Source organism: Sminthopsis crassicaudata, chromosome 2 (genome assembly GCF_048593235.1).
Source record: "Sminthopsis crassicaudata isolate SCR6 chromosome 2, ASM4859323v1, whole genome shotgun sequence".
Classification (NCBI taxonomy): Eukaryota; Metazoa; Chordata; class Mammalia; order Dasyuromorphia; family Dasyuridae; genus Sminthopsis; species Sminthopsis crassicaudata.
The window spans coordinates 559,330,726-559,351,982 of NC_133618.1; the positions used below are offsets into that span (position 1 = coordinate 559,330,726).

Sequence of the window (21,257 nt, forward strand, 5' to 3'; positions counted from 1 at the left end):
GTCTGCTAAAAGGTCAGTTTTAGAATTTGAGTTCTTTCTCTCACTAGCTATGTCACTGTTTCATTATTTAAGCTACTTGACAACTCTTGGTCTCAGTTTACTTATCTGAAAATGAGGATATTATCTGAAGATCTTTCTGGCTCTAACATTCTATCACCTTATCTAAAATGGCTTATTTCATTTAAGAATTTAGAGGTAAATATCAATACAAAAATTTATAAGAAATTTGAATGTAATGCTCACATAGGAGGGCTCCCAGTGCTAAGGTGAAATTTGATCCTACAATAAAAGTCCTAGTATGCTGCTCCTAGAGACAGTTCTTTTTAGGTGGGTTTACAGACTCAGATAATGGAATGTTTATCTCTATGATAAGACAAATTGAAGAATTATCACTTTTCTTTTTGTAAAATTAAATGAATTTTTAAAAAAACTATATGGAGTAAAATTAGAGCTAACTAGAATTTTTAAAGTATCATATGTCCTGATTAACTTAATATTCAGATTTATCTTTCAACCTATGTCAGTAGGAAAATTCTAGAGTTCATTTTGCCTTCCTTCATGTTATGTATTGGGGAAAAAAAAACTACATGTTATAGTGGAAAGAATGCTGGCAGAACTAAGAAAAAGAGGTTCCTACCTGTGCGAGCACCATAGTTAAGGCACTGAACCTCTCTAGCTTCAATTTCCTCATTTATTAAATAGGGAAAATTATATTTGCACTACCTACCATGCAAGGGTATCATGAACAAAACATTTTTCAATCTCTAAACTTTATGTCTACCGACTAATGACAATTGTGATATAAAAAATAAACTTGGTTGCATATGATTGAGCAACCTGCAGTGTTTATATCATTATTTTAGTAATAATAAATAATTTTATATCATTTTATCTTGTTCATATGTGCCATTATAAATTTCTATTTTATATGAGGAGAGCGAGACTCAGAGAAAATAAATGACTTGTCCAGGATCACATAAGGTAGTGTCAAGGCAAGAAAAGTCAAACATTTCTAATTCTGAATTTCCTACTTACCTGATCCATTCTTTGAATATTAGTTCTCATTCTACTGCAATGGGAATGTTTAAAGTATAGGTGAATAGGCTATTTGCTTCAAAGAACAAATTGGAAGCGTTTTCTATTTCCTTATCATTCATTCACTTTTCTATTATTTTAAAACTGTTTTTTCCCCCAGAGTAGTTAATAATTCCTTATGATTAAATCTAATGACTTTTTCTTTCAGTTCTCATTCTTCCTGACCACTTCACCACATCTGACACTGTTAACAACTTCTTCTTTTTTGATAGACAACTTCCTTTGGTCATACGTGTAGTTGTCACCAGGAACAAAGACAAAGCCCAAAGTCCTACAACATTCTTCTGTGAAACACTGACCACCAATTAATCATTGGTTTTGCTCCCCGAACATTGTAACTTTCCAATGCTGTTTACTAAGATTTGGGGAGCTGGAGAGATAGAAAAAAAGCTTTTGTGGAAGGAATAGTGACAGCAAGTAAGTGATAGATCTTACACATTAAAACATGCTGATTTTGTCCCAATGATTTATTAGTGAGACTTGGGGCTTGTTTCATTTTAGGGTCCTATAATGTTTAGCAAAGAGTTTTTAATATATGTTTCAACCTTTTTTCAATAGTGTCAGCCTCTTCATGATCATATTCAGGGTTTTCTTGACAAGTACACTAGAGTAGTTTGTCATTTACTATTCCAGTTTATTTTGCAGATAAGGAAACTGAGGCAACAGAAATAAGTGACTTGCCCAGGATCATATAGTTGATAAATGTCTGAGGCTAGAATTGAACACAGGAAGAAAACTCTTCCTGACTAAGAACTGGCACTTGAATCTCTGTGCCACTTAGTTGTTCCCTTTTGAACATGTTGGGCACCGGATAAAATGTTTGTTGGATTCAATTATCCGTTCCATTCCCCTGGTTATTATTGTTGTTTTGCAAATAGGACTTGTATAAAACACTCCCAGAAAAATAAATAAAAAACCAAAACAAACAAAGAAAAAAACTAATTCTATTTATGCTACTAAGTATATGCCAACTTAGGAAGTCTTAGTTGCACAGGCCACTGAGAAGTGAAGTGATTGACTATAAAACCAGCGTATGTCAGAGAATGAAATTCAGGCCTTAGTGATTCCTAGGACACTCCCAATAACCTACAGCATGCTGCCTCTTGAAGGAAACAGAAGTCTAGGCAGGGTCTGAGTAGCATTAGGTCACAGAATTAATAAGTAGCAGAGGACAGTCTTGAATTTAGATCTTCTGATTGCTAGGTCAAGACTCTCTCCATTTGAAAACTAAATATATACTAGAGTAGTTTTTAAAATTCAAAATATCAAGTTGTAGCTATCATTTGACTCCCTCTATCAAAGCAGGATGCAAAACAACAATCTTGGTATATTCTAAACTCTTATTAATTAGTAGGATCTTTGTAAGGAGGAGAATTCTAAATAATTATTGAATCTAAAATGAAGAACATTTTAAAGGAAAAAACAACTTATAAGCAGAGAAAAAAAGTGTCTTGGAATTGTTACTAAGATAATCGCAGCATACTCTGTAAATACTCAGAAAATGAATTAACAGTATTTAAAAGAAGAGTAGAAAACTATTAATAATATGAAAGGTTGTTTCAAATAATTAATGATAATGGAAGAAATGTAAGGATGCCATCTCATTTTAGAAAATAGATAACAAAAGAAAAGAAAAATTAAGATTTTAGGGACTATGAAAAGATAGGCATACTAACATATTGTTTATGGTACACTGATTCTGGAAGTAATTTGGAATTATAAATTATGCTTTAAAAAGAAACTAACATGCATAATCTTTACCAAATATTTCGTTGTTAAGCATATTGTACAAAGAGGTAGATAGAAATAACAAAATATTTTAACAACACTATTTTATGTGTGAGTAATGAAGACCTGAAAACAAAGATAGATAAGTCATTTACCAAATTAGCTATAGCAAATAAATGTGATACAATATTGCTCTTCTAGATGGTAAGCTTGAGGATAGTCTATCTTTTGACTCTTTGTGTATCTCTAGCACTTAGTACAATGCCTGGCATATAGCAAGTGTTTAACAAATGATTACTGACTGGTGGCTGAATTAAAAGAAATAATATTTGTATATACATATTATATATATGATGAATGTGAATCATATAGAATATTGAAATAAGAAAAATAATATACATAGTAAATTTCAAAAATACAAATGCAAAGAAGAATAAAAACAAAACTATCTAAAATAAATTCTATAAAATTATAATGATAAGAGTTGAACCACAGGAAGAGGAAATTTGGCAATGTGTTCATTTCCTATTTTACAAAAATGTGAAACATTGTTTATAATGGCAGATTTAGTTAATAGAGTTATAGAATCACAAAATCAAAACTACAAGAGACCTTAAGAGGTCTCTAGCTTCTCTTCTTCTTGCTCTCGTTCCTTTTCTTCTGCCTCCTATTATTAAAAATTAATCAGGCATTAATGTTGAAGGCTCATTTAAACCTCAAAACAACCCAGAAAGGTGGGCCTTATTGTCATCCCCATTTGATAATATTTGAGGAGACTGAGGCAGACAAAGATTAAGTGAGTTTCCAGAGACACACAGCCAATAATTGCTTGAGACTTAATTAGAATTTTGCTCTTCCTGACTCCAGGCCCATCTAGCCACCATGCTACTAGCTGCCTCAGTCTAATAACTATTACCAGTTGCAATCCCCATTCATTCAATTTCACAAACTGGAAAATTAAATGATATCTTGGATTCCTCACTCTTCCGGAATCACCAAGTTTTGTCTACTTATCCATTCTAATATATTTCATCTTTGCCCCTCAAGAATCCTTATCTTTTTATACCTTGACTACTTTAAGAATCTTTTTCTGAGTCCATGGTCCCTGACTGATGCATATTGCCTTGACTCCATGCTTTTCCCATGTCTACTTTTCATTGCGTCCACACACACACACACACACACACACACACACACACACACACACTCACACACACACACACCCTCTGACCCTTTGAAGAGCTAATACTTAGTACCTATGTGACCTTGGTCAATTGCCTAACCTCCTGTACCTCATTTATTAAAATGAGTTCAACCAGATAACCCCTCCAGAAATAACCAAATTTAAACTATTTTTTTTCCTTTTCTTTTGCTGAGGCAATTGGGGTTAAGTGACTTGCCCAGGGTCACACAGCTAGGAAGTGTTAAGTATCTGAGGCCAGATTTGAACTCAGGTCCACCTGATTTCAGGGCTGGTGCTCTATCCACTGTACCACCTAACTGCCCATACACTTTTTTTTGAAGAAGAAGACTCTGTAAGAAGAGAAATAAAGCCAAATCAAAAAGCTGGTGAGGTAGGAGAAAGCAAACAAGAAGCCAGGAAAGTGGAAGGAGATATGATCAAAAGTGACCTTCAGAGTTGAAGACCTCACAGTTTCATGAAAATACCGTAATTATTCCCAGTCAATACATGATTATCTTAGTAGTAGCCTGAAAGAATTAATCTACTTCTTAGAAGGACCAACTATTTAAAGAATAGCTCCTCTACAAGACTGTATTCTATTATTAGTAAAGGGACTATTCTCTCAAACCATTACACATAACCAATTTTCCAAAGATTTACCAAAATATTGTGCCCTAAAATACAGTCTGACTCTACATAAGAAACTAAAGTGGCTTCCTATTTTTTTAAATGTGAAATGCAAACTTTTTTGCTCAGCAATCAAAGTCAGTCACAATTTGACTAAAATTTCCTTTTCCAGATTTATTACAAATAAATCCCTTGTCCCATCTCCAATATACCAGGTCTTATAAACACATTAACCTACTGTAACAATATTATTATATCCTGTCTCTGTACTTTTTCATAAGCATTCTTCTTCCTCCATCAGCTCCCAATCTTATTCCAGAATACTCTCTTTCACTTCACAGTGCTACTTCACAGGATATATAAATTCCTTCAAAGGTTAGTTCTGTTGTTGCCATCTACACAAGACCTTTCCTAACACCCACACTGCAGTTTGTGGTGCTTTCTCCTCCTCTCAAATTATTTTGCACTTGTATTGAGCTGTGCTGTGTTTATTTCTCTCAGCACCTGTTATTTAATGCTGGTAAAATTTAAGTTCATTGTTTCATTTTTTGTTTCATTTTTGCCTTTGTATCATCCATGCCTTAAAGACTAACTTTTATATAATTTATGCTTAATAAATGCTTGTTAATTAAATTATAAAAAGGTGCATTTTAGGCTTTCATGCCAGAGGTAAAACAATAAGAAAAACAAAAATCCTTAAATATCAGGTATAGCATTTGATGAACTAAATTATACTATGAGAAAGATTAGTGATATTTCCACAATTCATGGAAATATTTAGTGACGTCAACATGACAAATTTGAGTTTTCCTAGCCTGACTGAACCACACAAATTTCAAACAACAACATTTTTTGTTTACAACATTTGACAAAATTTCACAGAAATAAAATTTCCACATTCTAAACTAATTCACTTACCTCTGCTTCTTCTACTATATCACCAGCCAGGTTTGTCTTCTGAAGTACCTCAAAGATACCATCACTAGATGCCCTCCTTTCCTCCAATACAGAAGCATACATGTCTTCAGAACCTGTTTCAGCTACACCATAATGGGCTACCTCCTCCTGGATCCATTCAGAGTCTTCTTCAGATTGTTTCAAGGAACTACTACTGCTCTTGAGAGATATTCCCGCAGTGGAAAGACCATGAGGTACAGAAGTGAATGAGGCCTGATGCCCTGAATAAGAATGCTCATCTTGGGCTAAAGCCCCAGCCTCCAGTATGTCAGGTACTGACAAGCTCAGCCGTCTGTCTAAACGACAACTTTCTCTTAAGTCCAGAGTTTTGTCTGAGTTTTTCTTCACTTTCTTCTTGCTTAAGTTGAGTAACAAAGGTCGTGTTCTCTGTTTCAATGAACCCCAAACAGATGGTTTATCCAGATCCATGACTGTCTAAGCAACTGTAAAAAAATCCTTTTTGCTGGGGAGTGCTTCAGCTTAAAACTTCAACAAATCCTATAAAACATGATTTAGGAAAAACAGTAGTTAACTTTCAAAATAGGTTTACTTTAGAACAAAATACTTTGGGGAAAACACAATTTGTATTTCCCGATCTTCCACAAAATGACTCAAGAATGAGAACAATTCAATTAGTAATTTTCCTCACTGGGGAAAATGCAATATTTTTTGACTATGAGTCGAGGCCTTTAGACATTATCACAATAGAACCAGGCAAGTAAAAGCAACACACAAAGCACGGAACACATGATCTAGACAACTATTTTCCTTCTTTTCCTCCCAAGGGAAAGCATAATAACAAAATTTTCCTAGAGTTTATTTATGCATTTTATAGATTAAGAGTTTTAAGTACTTTAACTAGTGTGATCAGTATAGACACCTTTCTATTCCCTAAACCAAAATATAAAGCAAAAAGTATTCCCCATTGATGCTCTTATTTTGGAGACCAGTTGCCCACCTACATCAATTAGAACACCATCCCAGGAATACTATCATATTCAAAACTATCAGCAAAAGAGTTAAACCATCAGGAAATCTTTTCTAGAGGTTGCATGTCTTTGTTGTCATGTTTGAGAAGTAAGCCTTCAAAACAAAAATAAAGAGCTCAAATAGGAAAAGCAGCTGAATGACACAGTGGATAGAGGTGCCTGAAGATCTGAGTTCAAATTCAGCCTCAGGAAATTATTATCTGTGTGATCCTGAAAAAGCTCTACCTCATTTTTCTGAATTGTAAATTGGAGATAATAAGGTTGTTGTGAGGATCAAATAAAATAAAATTTATAAAGCACTTCACAAACTACCTGATATGTAGAAGATGTTTAAGAAATGTTTTTTTTTTCCCTTCCCTTCTTTCTAAACTTTATTCTGGTTTAATAATATGAAATCTACTCAAGAGCCTAGTCCATGTGATTGGCTGACAAAAATTAGCTTACTTAGCAACTACATTTACTAGATAAATGTTCTCATAGACCCACCTTTACATTTCATCTAGTCATCCTGCTATTTGCTTACCAATGATGTATGATTTTTCCAATTTTATCCTTCATATTTAACCTGGCTCTTGGACCTGGACCTCCTATCTATGATTCTATCACTGGGGAAGATCATTTACTCCTCTTTGGGGGCTCTTGTGTTAAGGCTCAGCAAACTTGTTGGTGATTCATTAATTGCAAACTCACAAAATTCACAACCTGATTCTAGACACCATACTATACTTTACCTTTACATCCATCTACATTAACTTTTATCATTTGATTATCCCTTATTTTGGACATAGTAATCAATAATACCATTTCTTCTGGAAAGGGTATGTCAAATAACTGCCTGAAGCAATTCACTATCCTTGTGACTTCCCAGACCAAAACTGGCCAAAACTGTTCCCTTATTCAAATGTTGACTTTCTCTATTTATAACATTTTAAGTGCAAAAACTCTTTATGTTTTGTTCATGTTATGGTATGTTCATGTCCCCAAAGTTTTGAAGTTTAGTCTTTTTCATTCATTCATTCATTTTGTTGGCAGTTCCAAAGATATAGCCAAATAGAGAGCTCTTTTAAATTGTTCTCTACAATACAGGTATAGTTTCATTTATTTACTACATATTTGATTATATTCAGTCTAAAAACAAGTGACAAAAAAGCTGCCTAATCATTCAAGTTTGAAAATTATATTTGTGAGCATATATGTACATAATTTTTTAAAGATCTGTACTTTTTTTAACCCTGAAGATGCATAGTCATGATTTCCAAACAAAAATATATATTTGGGAAAGATTATTCCTTCTGAAGAGATTTTGTAAAAATAATTTTTTCCTTCTTAAAAGTGGAACTTTCACAAACTCTCTAGAAAGTTTGATCATCATACTTTTAATGCTTAGCTAGATAAAGAAATGTCCTTTAAAGAAAACCACATATTGAAAGTATTAGTCTATGAATCCAAATTGCATATAAATCATAAATGAGGCTGAAAGGGAAGAAACTTACCAATCCTACTTTTTCAATATGTTTTATTCTTCATTTATGACTTTTTTTGTAAACTGTTTCCAAATGCTTGATATGTTATTTTTGACAAGTGCTCCACCAGTTTTGACTGGGAGATTTCCAGTGCTGAAGAAATTATATTACAAGAAAGCCCACTGTACTTGTAGACAATCCATGCCAAGAAACTAGCAGCATTTTCCATGTAATAGCTTTTTTTTAAATAAATTAAATCTCAATAATAAAACAGTATTCATTAAAAAATAAAGTATTTCCAACTCATAATCCTGAGAGAGTTAATTATCTACTATGTACATTAACCAGATCTCTTGTTTTTAATGTACCTCATCCTATCTTTTGGCTCACAAACTCTTCTTCAGAGAAATCTTTAAATACAAATTCAAATGTACAGTAAAATGTCTTCATTCCTTTTAAGAGATGTTTGAAAACAAATTTAAGGGACTGCTTTTTTTTACTAGGGGAAACACAAGTTAACAAGTTTACAAGTTAAAATTTAACCATACTCTGGAAAATTATTTCCTTAGACCAGGGCATTATCTGGCAAACTATGGCTTTCAGTTATTGAATTTAGAAAAGTATACTCTGTTGCCAAGCTCCCAAAAAGCAATCAAGATCTTTACCTGGCAGAGCCCTAAGCCAAGTCACTTAATGGAAGAAGCCTCATATATAACACTTTTAAGAGTACACAGGTTTCTAACCTGGTAGCAATCTACCAGTCTAATAGAGGGGGGAAAAATCAACAACTCAAAAATCTTTAAAATACTAAATAGAACAACATTACTATATAACTTCAGAATAAATTATAAGAAAATAAATATTCATGATAAGAAATTGGAAATGAGAATATAGTGAAAAATAAATGTCTAACATAACATAAATATAAAAAATAGAATTTAATTAAATACATATTAAATTCAACTTTTTTCACAGCATTTTTACTTGAGTAGGACTTAGAAAAAAGCTGATATTGTGTTCCTGTCATTAAAATATGTTTGTTATGTTTATATATTGTTATTATAATAAATATATTTTAAATTCATATATACATACACACACTATGAAAAAGGAATAAAACTACTTTTTTGTCATAGGACATCTATATATTGTATTGGTGGAGCATTTTACCATTAGCTCAAAGGGATCTTATTGTATCGGGGGTGAGGGGGATGCGGATAAAGACAGGGAAAGAATCTTTGTATTTTTAATCCTGAACTGTGTCTACCATCTAGAAAGGAGATAAATACATTCTAGATTATACAAGATTATATTGAAGTTAGCATCCTACTTTACTTGGTACAATTACCAAAATTATCAATTCACACAGGATCATAGATTTTGAAATGGGGTTTTCATTTTACCATTAAAGAAACAGAGTCTGAAAAAGATTAAATGATTTACCAAGTGTTACACAGTAAGTGATATTAAGTGTCTGAAACAAGATTTTAACTTGGATCTTTCTGACTCTAAGTACAGAACTCTATCCACAACATCACCCAACTACCAAATATGTTTTCATATTTAAGATCTTAGCTTTTAAAGTTCTATGACTGGGTCCATTTTTAAACTTGAGAACAGCTTTCAGAAATATGGACATTTAATTCAATCTCTTACAATATCCTGAAATGCCCCTATTTTTAAAAAATAAATTAGATTTCCTTTCCTGAATCAAAACTTCTCAATCAGTCTGTTAAAGTGCTAATGATTTCTTAGCTCAAAGAGTTAGTTTGTAATCAATACACATATCCCAGAGAAGCAAAGTCAACAATGTTCAGAGCACAATTTCCTTAAATAGGTCAATTTAAATTATTTCTTTTTAAAAAATACTTATATTTAAATGGGGGAATAAGATTTTTAATCAGGATATACTGCTGGATTAGGGGATGGTCCCTTTGAGATCTGAAGTCTATATATTTACAAGAAATCAAATTATGGGACAAAAGTCCCATAATTGATGTTTATTTCTTAAGTACATTTTTTGTGTAACTTCAGTAGCTTATATATAGTAAAGAAGTGAATCAATTAAAAATATCTCAAATATTTCTAAAGTAATTTTTTAATGTAGGTCATTAGGATGCCCACAAAAAAAAAAAAAATCTTACTCGGATGACTTCAAGTCAATGAACATTTATTGAGCTCTTAATATGTGTTAGACTTCGTACACTGGAGACACAAAGATAAAAACTAAATGATCTTTCTGAAAGAACTTGTACAACATTTATAAAAATATGTAAATTTCAGGAGGGATGGAATACTAAAAACTGGAAGTTAAGAGGACTTAGGAAAAGAGCTTTGCTTTAAAGGAAGCCAAAGAATGTGTGGAAATGGAAGAAGTAAGGGGCAAGAAGCCAGAGCAAAAGACTTCAATGATATGGAAACAACAGAATGGGAAAGCTAGTAGTCTAGTTTGAATAGAAGGCATATTTCATAAAAGAGATAATATGAAATAAGTCTGATAGGGCATTTACGAATCAGACTGTGAAGGATTTTATGTGTTAGACTAAAAAAAAAATTAAAACACAATTCTGAGGCAATAGAAAAGCAATAAAGATGTTTGAGTAGGGAAGTGACTTAGGGAGATTACTTTAGCAGCTGGATGGAATCCAGATTAAATTATAGAGAAAATAGAAATGAGATGAACAATAAGGAACCGTCACTCTAGTTAAAAAGCTATGTAGACTCAAACTAGAGTGTTGGTTAGAGATAAAGATAAGCAATAATGGAAAAATTGAGAAGATAGAATAGACAAAACTCGACATTTTTTTATATAGGAGGAAAGGGGAATGCTGGAAAAGATTCAAAGGTAATAAACCTGAGTGACTAGAAGGATGGTAGTGTCCACCACAGAAATAAAGAAATTTGGAGTGAGGATGCATTTGGAGAGATATTATGGGTTTTGTTGTATTATAGAATGTGAGATAATAATGATTGAAACAGGTAGAAGTACCTAGCAGGCAACAGCTAGCTATAGAAGAGTTAAGTATGGAGATTAAAATAGACTCAATTGTAACAAAATTCACCTGGAAGAACTTTAAAAACTTAAGAATGTCAAGGGGAACTCCAGACCAAAATAAGATAAAAATGAGTACATGAGTTGGGTGTAAAGAGCGATACAATATGCAAATTAGGAGAGCAAAAGATAGGTTGCCTATCAGATCTTTGGGAAAGGGAGGAGTTTATGGTTAAAGAAGAACCAGAGAACATTATGAAATAGAAAATGAACATTGTTGATTACATTAAATTAAAGAGATTTTGCATAAGTAAAACCAATACAAAAAATATTAAAGGAGAAGCACAAAGCTGAGGAAAAAATTTACATTCAGTGTTTCTGATAAATGCTTCATTTCTAAAATATATAAAGAACTTTGTCAAATTTATAAGAATAGAAGTCATTCTCCAATTGATAAATAGCCAAAAGACATGGACAGACAATTTTAAGATGGAGAAATTAAAGCTATCTATAATCTTATGAAAAAATGCTCCAAATAACTATTGGTTAGAGAAATGCAAATTAAATCTGGAGCATCATGTCACGCCTCTCAGATTGGCTAAAATTATAGGGGAAAAAATGATAAATGTTAAAAGGGGATGTGGGAAAACTGTGACACTGATGCATTGTTGGTGCAGTTGTGAAATGATCCAACCATTCTGGAGAGCAATTTGGAACTATGCCCAAACAGCTATCAAACCGTGCATACAGCTATGCAGTGCTATTGTTAAATCTGCATCCCAAGGAAATCATAAAGAAGGGGAAAGGAACCATATGCAAAAATGTTTATATCAGCTCTTTTTGTGTTAGCAAAGAACTGGAAAATGAGTATTTACTCATTTGGCATCTGCCCACTGATTAGGGAATGACTGAAATAAGTTGTGGTATATGAAAGTAATGGAACATTATCATTCTGTAAAAAAAGGATAGCTGATTTTAGAACAAGCTGATTTTAGAAAGATCTGGAAAGATTTATACAAATTCATGCTGAGAAAAACAAGCAGTACCAAGAATACACTGTACACAGTAATAGCAAGATTGTGGGATAATCAATTATGACAGACTAGATTCTTCTCAGTGATCCACAGCAACCACAATAAACTTTGAATTGAAAACATTATCTGTTCAGTTAACTATGTTCAGTTTCTTTTTTTTTCTTTTTTTTTTTCTCTCTCATGATTTTTCCTCTTTGTCTGATTTTTTCTTTCCCAACATGATTTACAAAGAAATATGTAAAAAGTATACATTTTTAACCAAAATAAATAATTAAAAAATAAGATAAGGGTCAATGATAACTCAGTATGTGAAAAGCACAGAAACCAAACCAAAGAGACTTAATCTTTTTATTATTGACTTGTTCAAATTGCTGTTTTATTACATTTAGATCTAGTTCTGTCCAAGTTTCACTTTACTCTCTAAGCAAAAAAGCCATGCCATAGAGTAAGACATTATCTTTCTTGAACTATAATAAAATCCAGGACCAGGTATGATGGCTCTTGGAAAGGATATGCTAACCTATTACTCTTACTACTTACTCTCTTGGTAACTTTGGAACTCAAAAATTTTCTTCCTCAATCATTTTTCTCCTATACATATAATTTCCACTTCTTAGATTATAAATTCTTCAAGCACAAGGAATATTTTTTTATTGAATTTGTATTTCTAGTGCTTAGCACAGTGCTTGGTCCATAGTGTTCATAATAAGTGTATGCATTTACTCTCTTATTTATTGATTCATGATGTGCTTCCTCTTTGCCATAACCAGAGGCAGCACTTTGGGTATTGGGGGTTAAAGCATATCATTGAATTTTAACAATTTGATATTCCATTTGCTCATAGAATTGCTCAACTTGTACCTGATGTCTAAATACTATTATTTGAAAGTAATTTATCATCTTGGGGAAGCCAGGTGGTACAATGGATAAAATATTGGGCTTGAAATAAGAAAGATTCCTGAGTTCAAAACTAACCTCAGACACATAGTAGCTATATGACTCTAGGTAAATCACTTAATTCTTTTTTTTCCTGAGGCAATTGGGGTAAAATGATTTGCCCAGTATCACACAGCTAGAAAATATTAAATGTAAGTCACTTAATTCCATTTGCCTCAGTTCCTCATCTGTAAAATATGCTAGAGAAGCAAGTGTCAAATTATTTTAGTGTCTTTGTCAAGAAAATCCCAAAATGGGATCATGAAAGATTGGAAATGATGAAATAATTCAACAATAACAAAATGTTATCATATTAATCCATTTTATTTGAAAGATGTTTATAAAAGAAAAGAGCTTGCTACAGCTATGTTGCTACCAAGAAAAACTAAAGAGGGGAAAACTGAGGCTAAAGTTGGAACACAGGGAGAGATATAAAACACAGAAGCAGTGAAGGTATCAAAGGCAAAAATTGATAGATTAGATTTCAGAAACATTAGATGAATTGACCCATCCTGATGAATTGACTCTGAACTAATCTACTAAATCACAAATTTCTTTATATATGACATCATAGAATTGTAGATTTGTAGTAAGCTTTGATTCCAGAGGAAATATAGACTAACCAATTCATTTCATATGAGAAAACTGAAGTTCAAAAAGAATGTTAATTACCTAAAGTGATATGGGTAATACTACTCATTTGAGTAAGTGGAAGGATCTGGATCTAAACCAAGGAACTTGACTCCAAATCCAGAATTTGTTTATCTGTCCATCTAGCAGTGCATTATTTGTCTGTCCTTCACAAAGTTGTATGTACATATTCACATGTATGAAGATGTGAAAAGGGATGCTGGTTAGGCAAATAAAAATTAACCAAAGTCAAAAAGAAAAGTTCAAATCTAACCTCTAATATATAAACCTCTCAGTGACCCAGACAACTCTGTAAGAGTCTAACTTTCATATAAATTGCCTATATCAATTAATTGGGTATGTAACTAAAAAAGCAAACCAAAAAAGAATTAATCCCCACCCCAACTAAATGCCAAAATGGAAATCCTAAAACTCAAAGGGAAAATTAATAAAATTAAAAATCAAACATTGAACTAATAAATGAAATTAGGAGATGGATTTTTTTAAAAAAACAGAAAAACCAATGGTTAATCTGATTTTAAAATAAATAAGAACACTAAATTACCAAGTATCAAATATAAAAAAAAAAAAATCACTACACCACCAATGAAGATGAAATTAAAGCAATTATTATGAGCTATTTTGCCCAATTATATTCCAACATTGACAACAATCTAGATGAAATGGTTGAATATTTACTAAAATCTAAATTTTCCAAATTACCAGAAGCTGAAATAGAATGCTTAAAAAATCCTATCTTTGAAAAAGAAGTTGAACAAGAAATACATGAATCCCCCAAGAAAAAATCCAAGGCCAAGATGAATTTGCAAGCAAATCTGACTAAACATTTAAAGAAAAATTAATTCTAGTATTATATAAACTATTTGAAAAAATAGTTAAAGAAAACCTAACAAATTACTTTTACGATGCAAATATAGTTTTGAAGAGGGAAAGCAAAAAAATAGCCAAAAAAAAAACAAAAAAAAAAACCCTGGCTCAATTTTTCTTAAAGTAACATTTTTTAAATAAAATACAAACAAGGAGACTAGCCATATATCACAAGGATATACACCATGTACATATATCAGGAATAAAGGGCTTTTCAATATTAGAAAAACATAATTAACCATAGTAACAAAAACAACAAAAATCATATGATTTTATAAATAGACGAAAAAAAGTTTTTGACGAAGTGTAGCACCATTCCTATTAAAAAAAAAAAAAAACACAACACTGGAAAATAACAATAAATAGGAAAAATTACTTCTCAGATCTTTGGTTAAAGGAAGAATTATAATCAACATTTGATTCTTCTCATTGAAGGGGAAAGCATTATAGGAATGAAAGTGGATGATTTTAACTACTTTAAATTAAACTTTTTGCACAGACAAAAGCAACACAGCCAAAGTTAGAAGAAAAGCAGGAAATTGGTGGTGGTGGTGGTATTCACAGCAAATTTTGCTGATTAAGATCTCATTTCTCAAATATATAGGGAACTGAGTCAAATTTACAAAAACAAGAGCCACTCCCCAATTGATAAATGGTTAAATGAAAGGAATAGGCTAGTTTCAGAAGAAATCAAAGATATCCATAGCATATGAAAATCTTAATCATTTATAATTAGAGAGATACAAATTAAAAAGAACTCTGTGTTGCTTATCACACTGTCTGATAAGACCGAAAATGAGAATGACAAATACTGGGAGGGATGTGGAAAAACGGATACACTAAGCTATCTTTGATAGAACTGTGAATTGTTTTAAGCTTTCTGGAGAAAAATTTGGAACTATGTCCAAAGGGTTATGAAGCTATGCATATCCTTTGTACCAACAATATTACTACTAGGTTTGTTTCTCAAAGGAAAATAAAAAAGGAACTATATAAACAAAACTATTATCAGTTCTTTTTGTGATAGCAAAGAATTAGAAAATAAGGAAATGTCCACCAATTGGGACATATATATATTATATATACATATTTACATACATATATATTACATATATATATATATATACATATGGATGTACATATATATATATAATATATATGTAATAGTGAATATAATATATTATAATATATATAATTGTGAAAGAATATTATTTTACTGTATGAAATGATAAAGGGAATAGTTTCAGAAACACCCAGTAAGACTTTTATGAACTGATACAAAGTAGCTGAGTAGAACTGGGAACACTGTACGGTTACAGCAATATTATAATAATAGTCAACTGGGAAAGACAGCTACTTTAATAGGACAATGGTCCATGACAATTCCAAAGCATTGTTGATGAAAAATGTTATCCACCTCCAGAGAGAGAACTGATTAACTTTTGAGTGCAAATTGAAACATTGTTTTTACTTTATTTTTCTTGTTTGTTTTTGCAACATGGCTAAAATGGACATATGTATTACATGACTGCACATGTATAAAGGGAATCCTATTGCTTGCCTTCTCAATGGGTCGGAGGATTAGAGAAAAAGAATTTGGAATTGAACATTAAAAATAAATGTTCTAAAAAAGGAAAAAATATAATATAAACGAGATTACATTGTCCAGTTTTTAATTAAATATTTTGCTATATTATGCTTTTTCTTAGGTTTAGAGATTCAAGAAATAAGAATGGATCCTAAAGCCTATGGAATAAAAATAGTGACATCTGCACTAATATAAAGAAAAATCAACAAAATAATGAAGGAGATTAAAGATTATCTCTATTTAAAACTATTTTCAAAATGACTCAGTTTAGGACTCCAAGATGGGATAATCTATCACAAAAGAATTAATGGAGACTGCTACAGTATTGGCAAACATAACCCATCAAAAGGTAATCTTATGTTAGAAGAAAAAAGAAAAGAAAGGAATTATTCTCTATCATATTTATTTAATGTTGTACAAAGACAAGTAAAGACTGTGAATGTGCATAACTCACTCATGTCTTTGGATAAAAATATCCCTACACTAAGGAAGCATAACTCACTAAGCTATATTAGTTACAAGTAAAGATTCTTTTGGCAGCATCTAGTTTCCTTTTTCTGATATCTTGTTTTTGAAACAATTTTTTGATGTTTCCTTAATTGGACTTATCGGTCAGAAACAGAGCATCCTGTGAATCTGGCAAGTCATGATTCTCTGGTAATATTTTCCAATAAATTCATAAATTCACATTCTGATTTTAAAAATCTCACTTACTAAATAGCTTCCAATCATCTTGGTAAACATCAAAATATGCAAACTTGAAAAGCTGAAGTCTAGGTTAGTGATCCTTTCTCCCCACATGGAAAAATTCCCTGTAGATTCCCTCAGAAATTTTATCTCCAATCACTGAAGAAGTTAATCTACTCAGTTTTGGAATGCCTACTCAGAACAAAATAGTTGGCAAGTGAATCAAACTTACCTACCTTGCCTAATTCAGCATACAACATATATATCATGCCTGACATCCCAATCAATTTGGGATATATCACATTTTACATTTTCTGTTCTAGAAGCAATAATTAAATAAATACTTCCACACCTCCTATCCACAGTCTGCCGATATATTAATCAACTCATATTCCCTTACTCTATAGGTCAACATTACCTTTTCTGGCCACCACTACTCTTTATTTGTTGTCTCCCTCATTAGAATAAAACTTGAAAACAAAGAATATTGCATTTTTTACTTTAATACCTTAGAATGCATAGAGGGAACATTTATAAACAATTTTTTCATTCATTCTTTCATGGTGATCTCATGCAGTCAAGCCAGGGGGCCAAGCTTTTATTATCCAACTCAGAATTATCTTGTCAAAAATTCCAATTTGTTAACTATGCCCAAAAGGCTAAAAAACTGTGCATACCATTTGATCAGCAGTATGCTACAGAGTCTGTATCCCTAAAAAATCATAAAATATGGAAAAGGACCCACATGTACAAAAAATCTTTTTAGCAGCTCTTTTTGTCGTGGCAAAGAATTAGAAAATGAATGGCTGCCCATCAACCAGGGAATAGCTGAATAAGTTATAGTATATGACAGTAATGTAATATTATTATTCTATAAAAATGATGAAGAGGCTGATTCTAGAAAAACCTGGAAATAATTACATGAACTGATGCTAAGTGAAGCAAGCCGAACCATGAAAACATGGTATATAGCAATAGCAAGATTATGTGATAATCAACTACAATAGACTTGGCTCTTCCCAGCAATTCAGTGTTCCAAAGAAATTTCAATAAATTTTGAATAAAAAAACTCCATTTGCATCTAGAAAGAGAATTATGGAAACAGTACAGATTGAAGCACACTATTTTCGTCACTTTTATTTGCCTTTTTTTTGGTCATAGTTTTTCCCTTTTGTCCTGATTTTTCTCTCTCAACATGACTCCTATGGAATGTAAAACTCGAATGTACATACATGGTCTAAAAATTAAAAACAATTAGATAAAAATAAAAGACAAATATAAATAAATACATAAACAAATATAAAATGATTTTTTAAAATTCACTCTCTGATCCTCAAATCCAAACGTGTCAAGTGTAATGGAAAAGTTTCTTAAACATTACATGTGTTTCAACCAAGAACTACAAAGAAAAATGAAACAATCACAATCTCAAAGATTCAGAAGACAAGATTTGGAAGAAGACTAATTATTCTCAGTGGTGAAGCACCATAAACAAATAATGAAAAACAAACAAGGTCAAACAGAAAAGGCAAATCTCATTAGAGAGTAAAAATCCTCAAATACAGACTTGCAAACATGGCCAAGAAAATTCAATTAAACAGAATTGGTAGTGATCTTACCTGAAAAATGAGAGAAAAATAAAGTGAAGAACAGTACATCCAAAATATACTTTCCAGAAGACTCAGATTAAAAAGTGAATAATGTAATCTATACCTATACAAACAATGAAATCCTTTACAAAATCAATGATTCCAACTGACAAAGAATGTACTGGTCTCATCTTTTAGTGTCCAGGAAATTATTCTGGTAGTAGAGGTATCACAAAAAGACACAGCTACTGGGTGTAAAATGGAGAAGTAGAGGATCAGACTTAGAGCTGCAAGGGATCTTAAGAGGTTATGTGAGACTATTTCTAACAATGTGAAAATATTATGTGATCCCCAAAGAAGGATTACTTAATCATTTGCCATTAAAAGATGCTTCCTATTCTACAAAGTGGAGCTTCCCATCATTGGACAAGGTCTAGTTACTTATACTGAAGCAAAAATATGTACTTTTATATGATTTCAATTATTCTTTTGCCCAATTCCTGCTCTCTGGAACAAAAATAAATTCAACTTCTCCTGTCTCTTCTCTAGTTTAGATAGGATAAGGACTGAGCTTATGAATTACATTAGTAGAGAGGATTTTTGGTAGGAAGAATTGTCTCTACAGATAATTATCTGCAATTTATAATATTTAAAGATTTACATTAATGATGTAATATTCATTTTCCATGCCTTTTAAACTAACACAGGCTGGAGCACATATTTGATGTTTAATAAATACCTGTTGAATAAAATCTCTCAACTAATTTCCTTAGTGTGGTACATTTTTTTTTTCTTTTCAACATATTTGTTTGCCTTCCTGAAGACATAGGTTAAAGTTTATAAATCAAGTAATGTGCCAGCAGAAATTATGTAGCCTATTGCTACATACAAGGGAAGCAACAATAGCAAAATAAAATAGAAAAAAAAATAGAAAAATTAGCAAAAATAAATAAGTGTCCTATATTCAGAGGCATTTGATGACTTATTTAATCACAAACTTCAGTGAAAATTTAGTCTAATCTATACTCACTCACAAATCTCCACTACCTATAAGTGACAGGTGATTAGGCAGCCATTTAAAAATATTTATTTTTAATACACATTGTTTTATGAATCATGTTGGGAGAAAAAAAAAGCAGAGCAAAAGTGAAAAATATTAGGAAAGAAAAAAACCAGGAAAAAGAAGTGAACATAGCATGTGAAATTTACATTCAATCTCTATAGTTCTTTTTCTGAATGCATATGACATTTTCTGTCCAAATTCAATTGGAATTATTTTGGACCACTGAACCACTGAGAAGAACCAAGTCTTTTATTGCTGATCATCATACATTCCTATTGTTATTATATACAATGTATTCCTGGTTATGCTTGTTTTGTTCACCATTAGTTCATGTAAGTCTTTCTAGGCCTTTGTAAAATCAGCTTGTTTATCATTTTTATAGAACAATAATATTCTATTATTTTCACATACCACAACTTATTCAGCCATTCTCCAATTTATGAGCATATACACACATTTTTTAATTCTTTGCTACCACAAAAAGAGCTGCTACAAACATTTTTGCACATGTGGCTCTTTTTCCCTCCTTTATGATTTCCTTGGAATACAGACTCTATAGTGCACTGCTGGGTCAAAGAATATGCAGTTTGATAGCCTTTTGGGCATAGTTCCAGATTGCTCTCCCAAATGGTAGCTAATATTTCTAGTACAATATTGAATAATAATGGGGATAATGGACATCCTTGTTTAACCTCTGATCTTACTGGTACAGCTTCTCTCCATTACAATAATGCTATTGGTTTTGGATAGATAATGCTTATTATTTTAAGGAAAGCTCCCTTTATCTCTATGCTCTCTAGTGTTTTTAATAGGAATGAGTGCTGTATTTTGTCAAAAGATTTTTCTGCATCTAATGAGACTATTATCATATGATTTCTGTTGGTTTTGTTATTGATATGGTTGATTATGGTAATATTTTTCCTGATGTTAAACCAGTCCTGAAATCTTGGTATAAATCCCATTTAATCATAGTGTATTATTATACTGCTGATGATGAGTCGCTATAATGTCTTTACTAATATTTCATTTAAATTTTTTGCATCAGTATTCATTAGAGAAATGTCTATAATTTTCTTTTCCTGTTTTGGCCCTTCCTGGTTTAGGTATCAGTATCATATTTGTGTCACAGAAGGAATTTTGCAGGACTCTTTCTTGACCTTTTTTGTCCAAATAGTTTACATAGTTTATATACATTAAATGTTTGGTAAAATTCACTTATGAATCTATCTGGCCCTAAAGATTTTTTATGTACGAGTTTATTAATATCTTGTTCAATTTATTTTTTCTAAAATGAGATTATTTCCTTTTCTGTTAATCTGAGCAAATTATATTCATCCATTTCAGTTGGATTATCAGACTTACTGCCAAAGAGTTGAGCAAAATAACTCCTAATTATTGCTTTAATTTCTTTTTCATTGGTGATAAGTTCACACTTTTCATTTTTGATGCTAGTGATTTGTTTTTTTTTTCTTTTCTCTTTCTACTCAAATTAATCAAAGGTTTATCAATTTGTGGGTTTTTTCTTGAAGCCAACTCTTAGTTTTATTTATTAGTTCTATAGTTTTCTTAATTTCAATTTTTTAATCTCTCCTTTGTGTTTCATAATTTCTAATTTTATATTTATTGGGGGGATTTTAATTTGTCCTTTTTCTAGCTCAATTTATTGATCTCCTCTTTCTCTAGTTTATTCATAGAGCTATTTAGAGATATACAATTTTCCCTAAGAAGTGCTTTGACTACATCCTATAGGTTTTGGTATATTATCTCATTATTGTAGTTTTCTTGGATGAAATTAAGGATTCTTTCTG

The 21,257-nt window shown here is 31.6% G+C and overlaps 1 protein-coding gene across 5 annotated transcripts in view; it reads right to left on the reverse strand.

Moving 5' to 3' along the window:
- MCTP2 (multiple C2 and transmembrane domain containing 2) overlaps nt 1-21,257 on the reverse strand; it is a 260,840-nt gene that overhangs the window by 191,097 nt on the left and 48,486 nt on the right. For 4 of the 5 annotated variants that reach the window (XM_074295061.1, XM_074295057.1, XM_074295058.1 and 1 more), the window contains one exon: nt 5,552-6,088. The exons of the other annotated variant lie outside the window; for it this stretch is intronic. In XM_074295061.1, coding sequence (XP_074151162.1) covers nt 5,552-6,019 — 468 coding nt within the window. In that variant the 5' untranslated portion in view covers nt 6,020-6,088. The remainder of the gene's footprint in view (nt 1-5,551; nt 6,089-21,257) is intronic. 5 annotated transcript variants of the gene reach the window in all.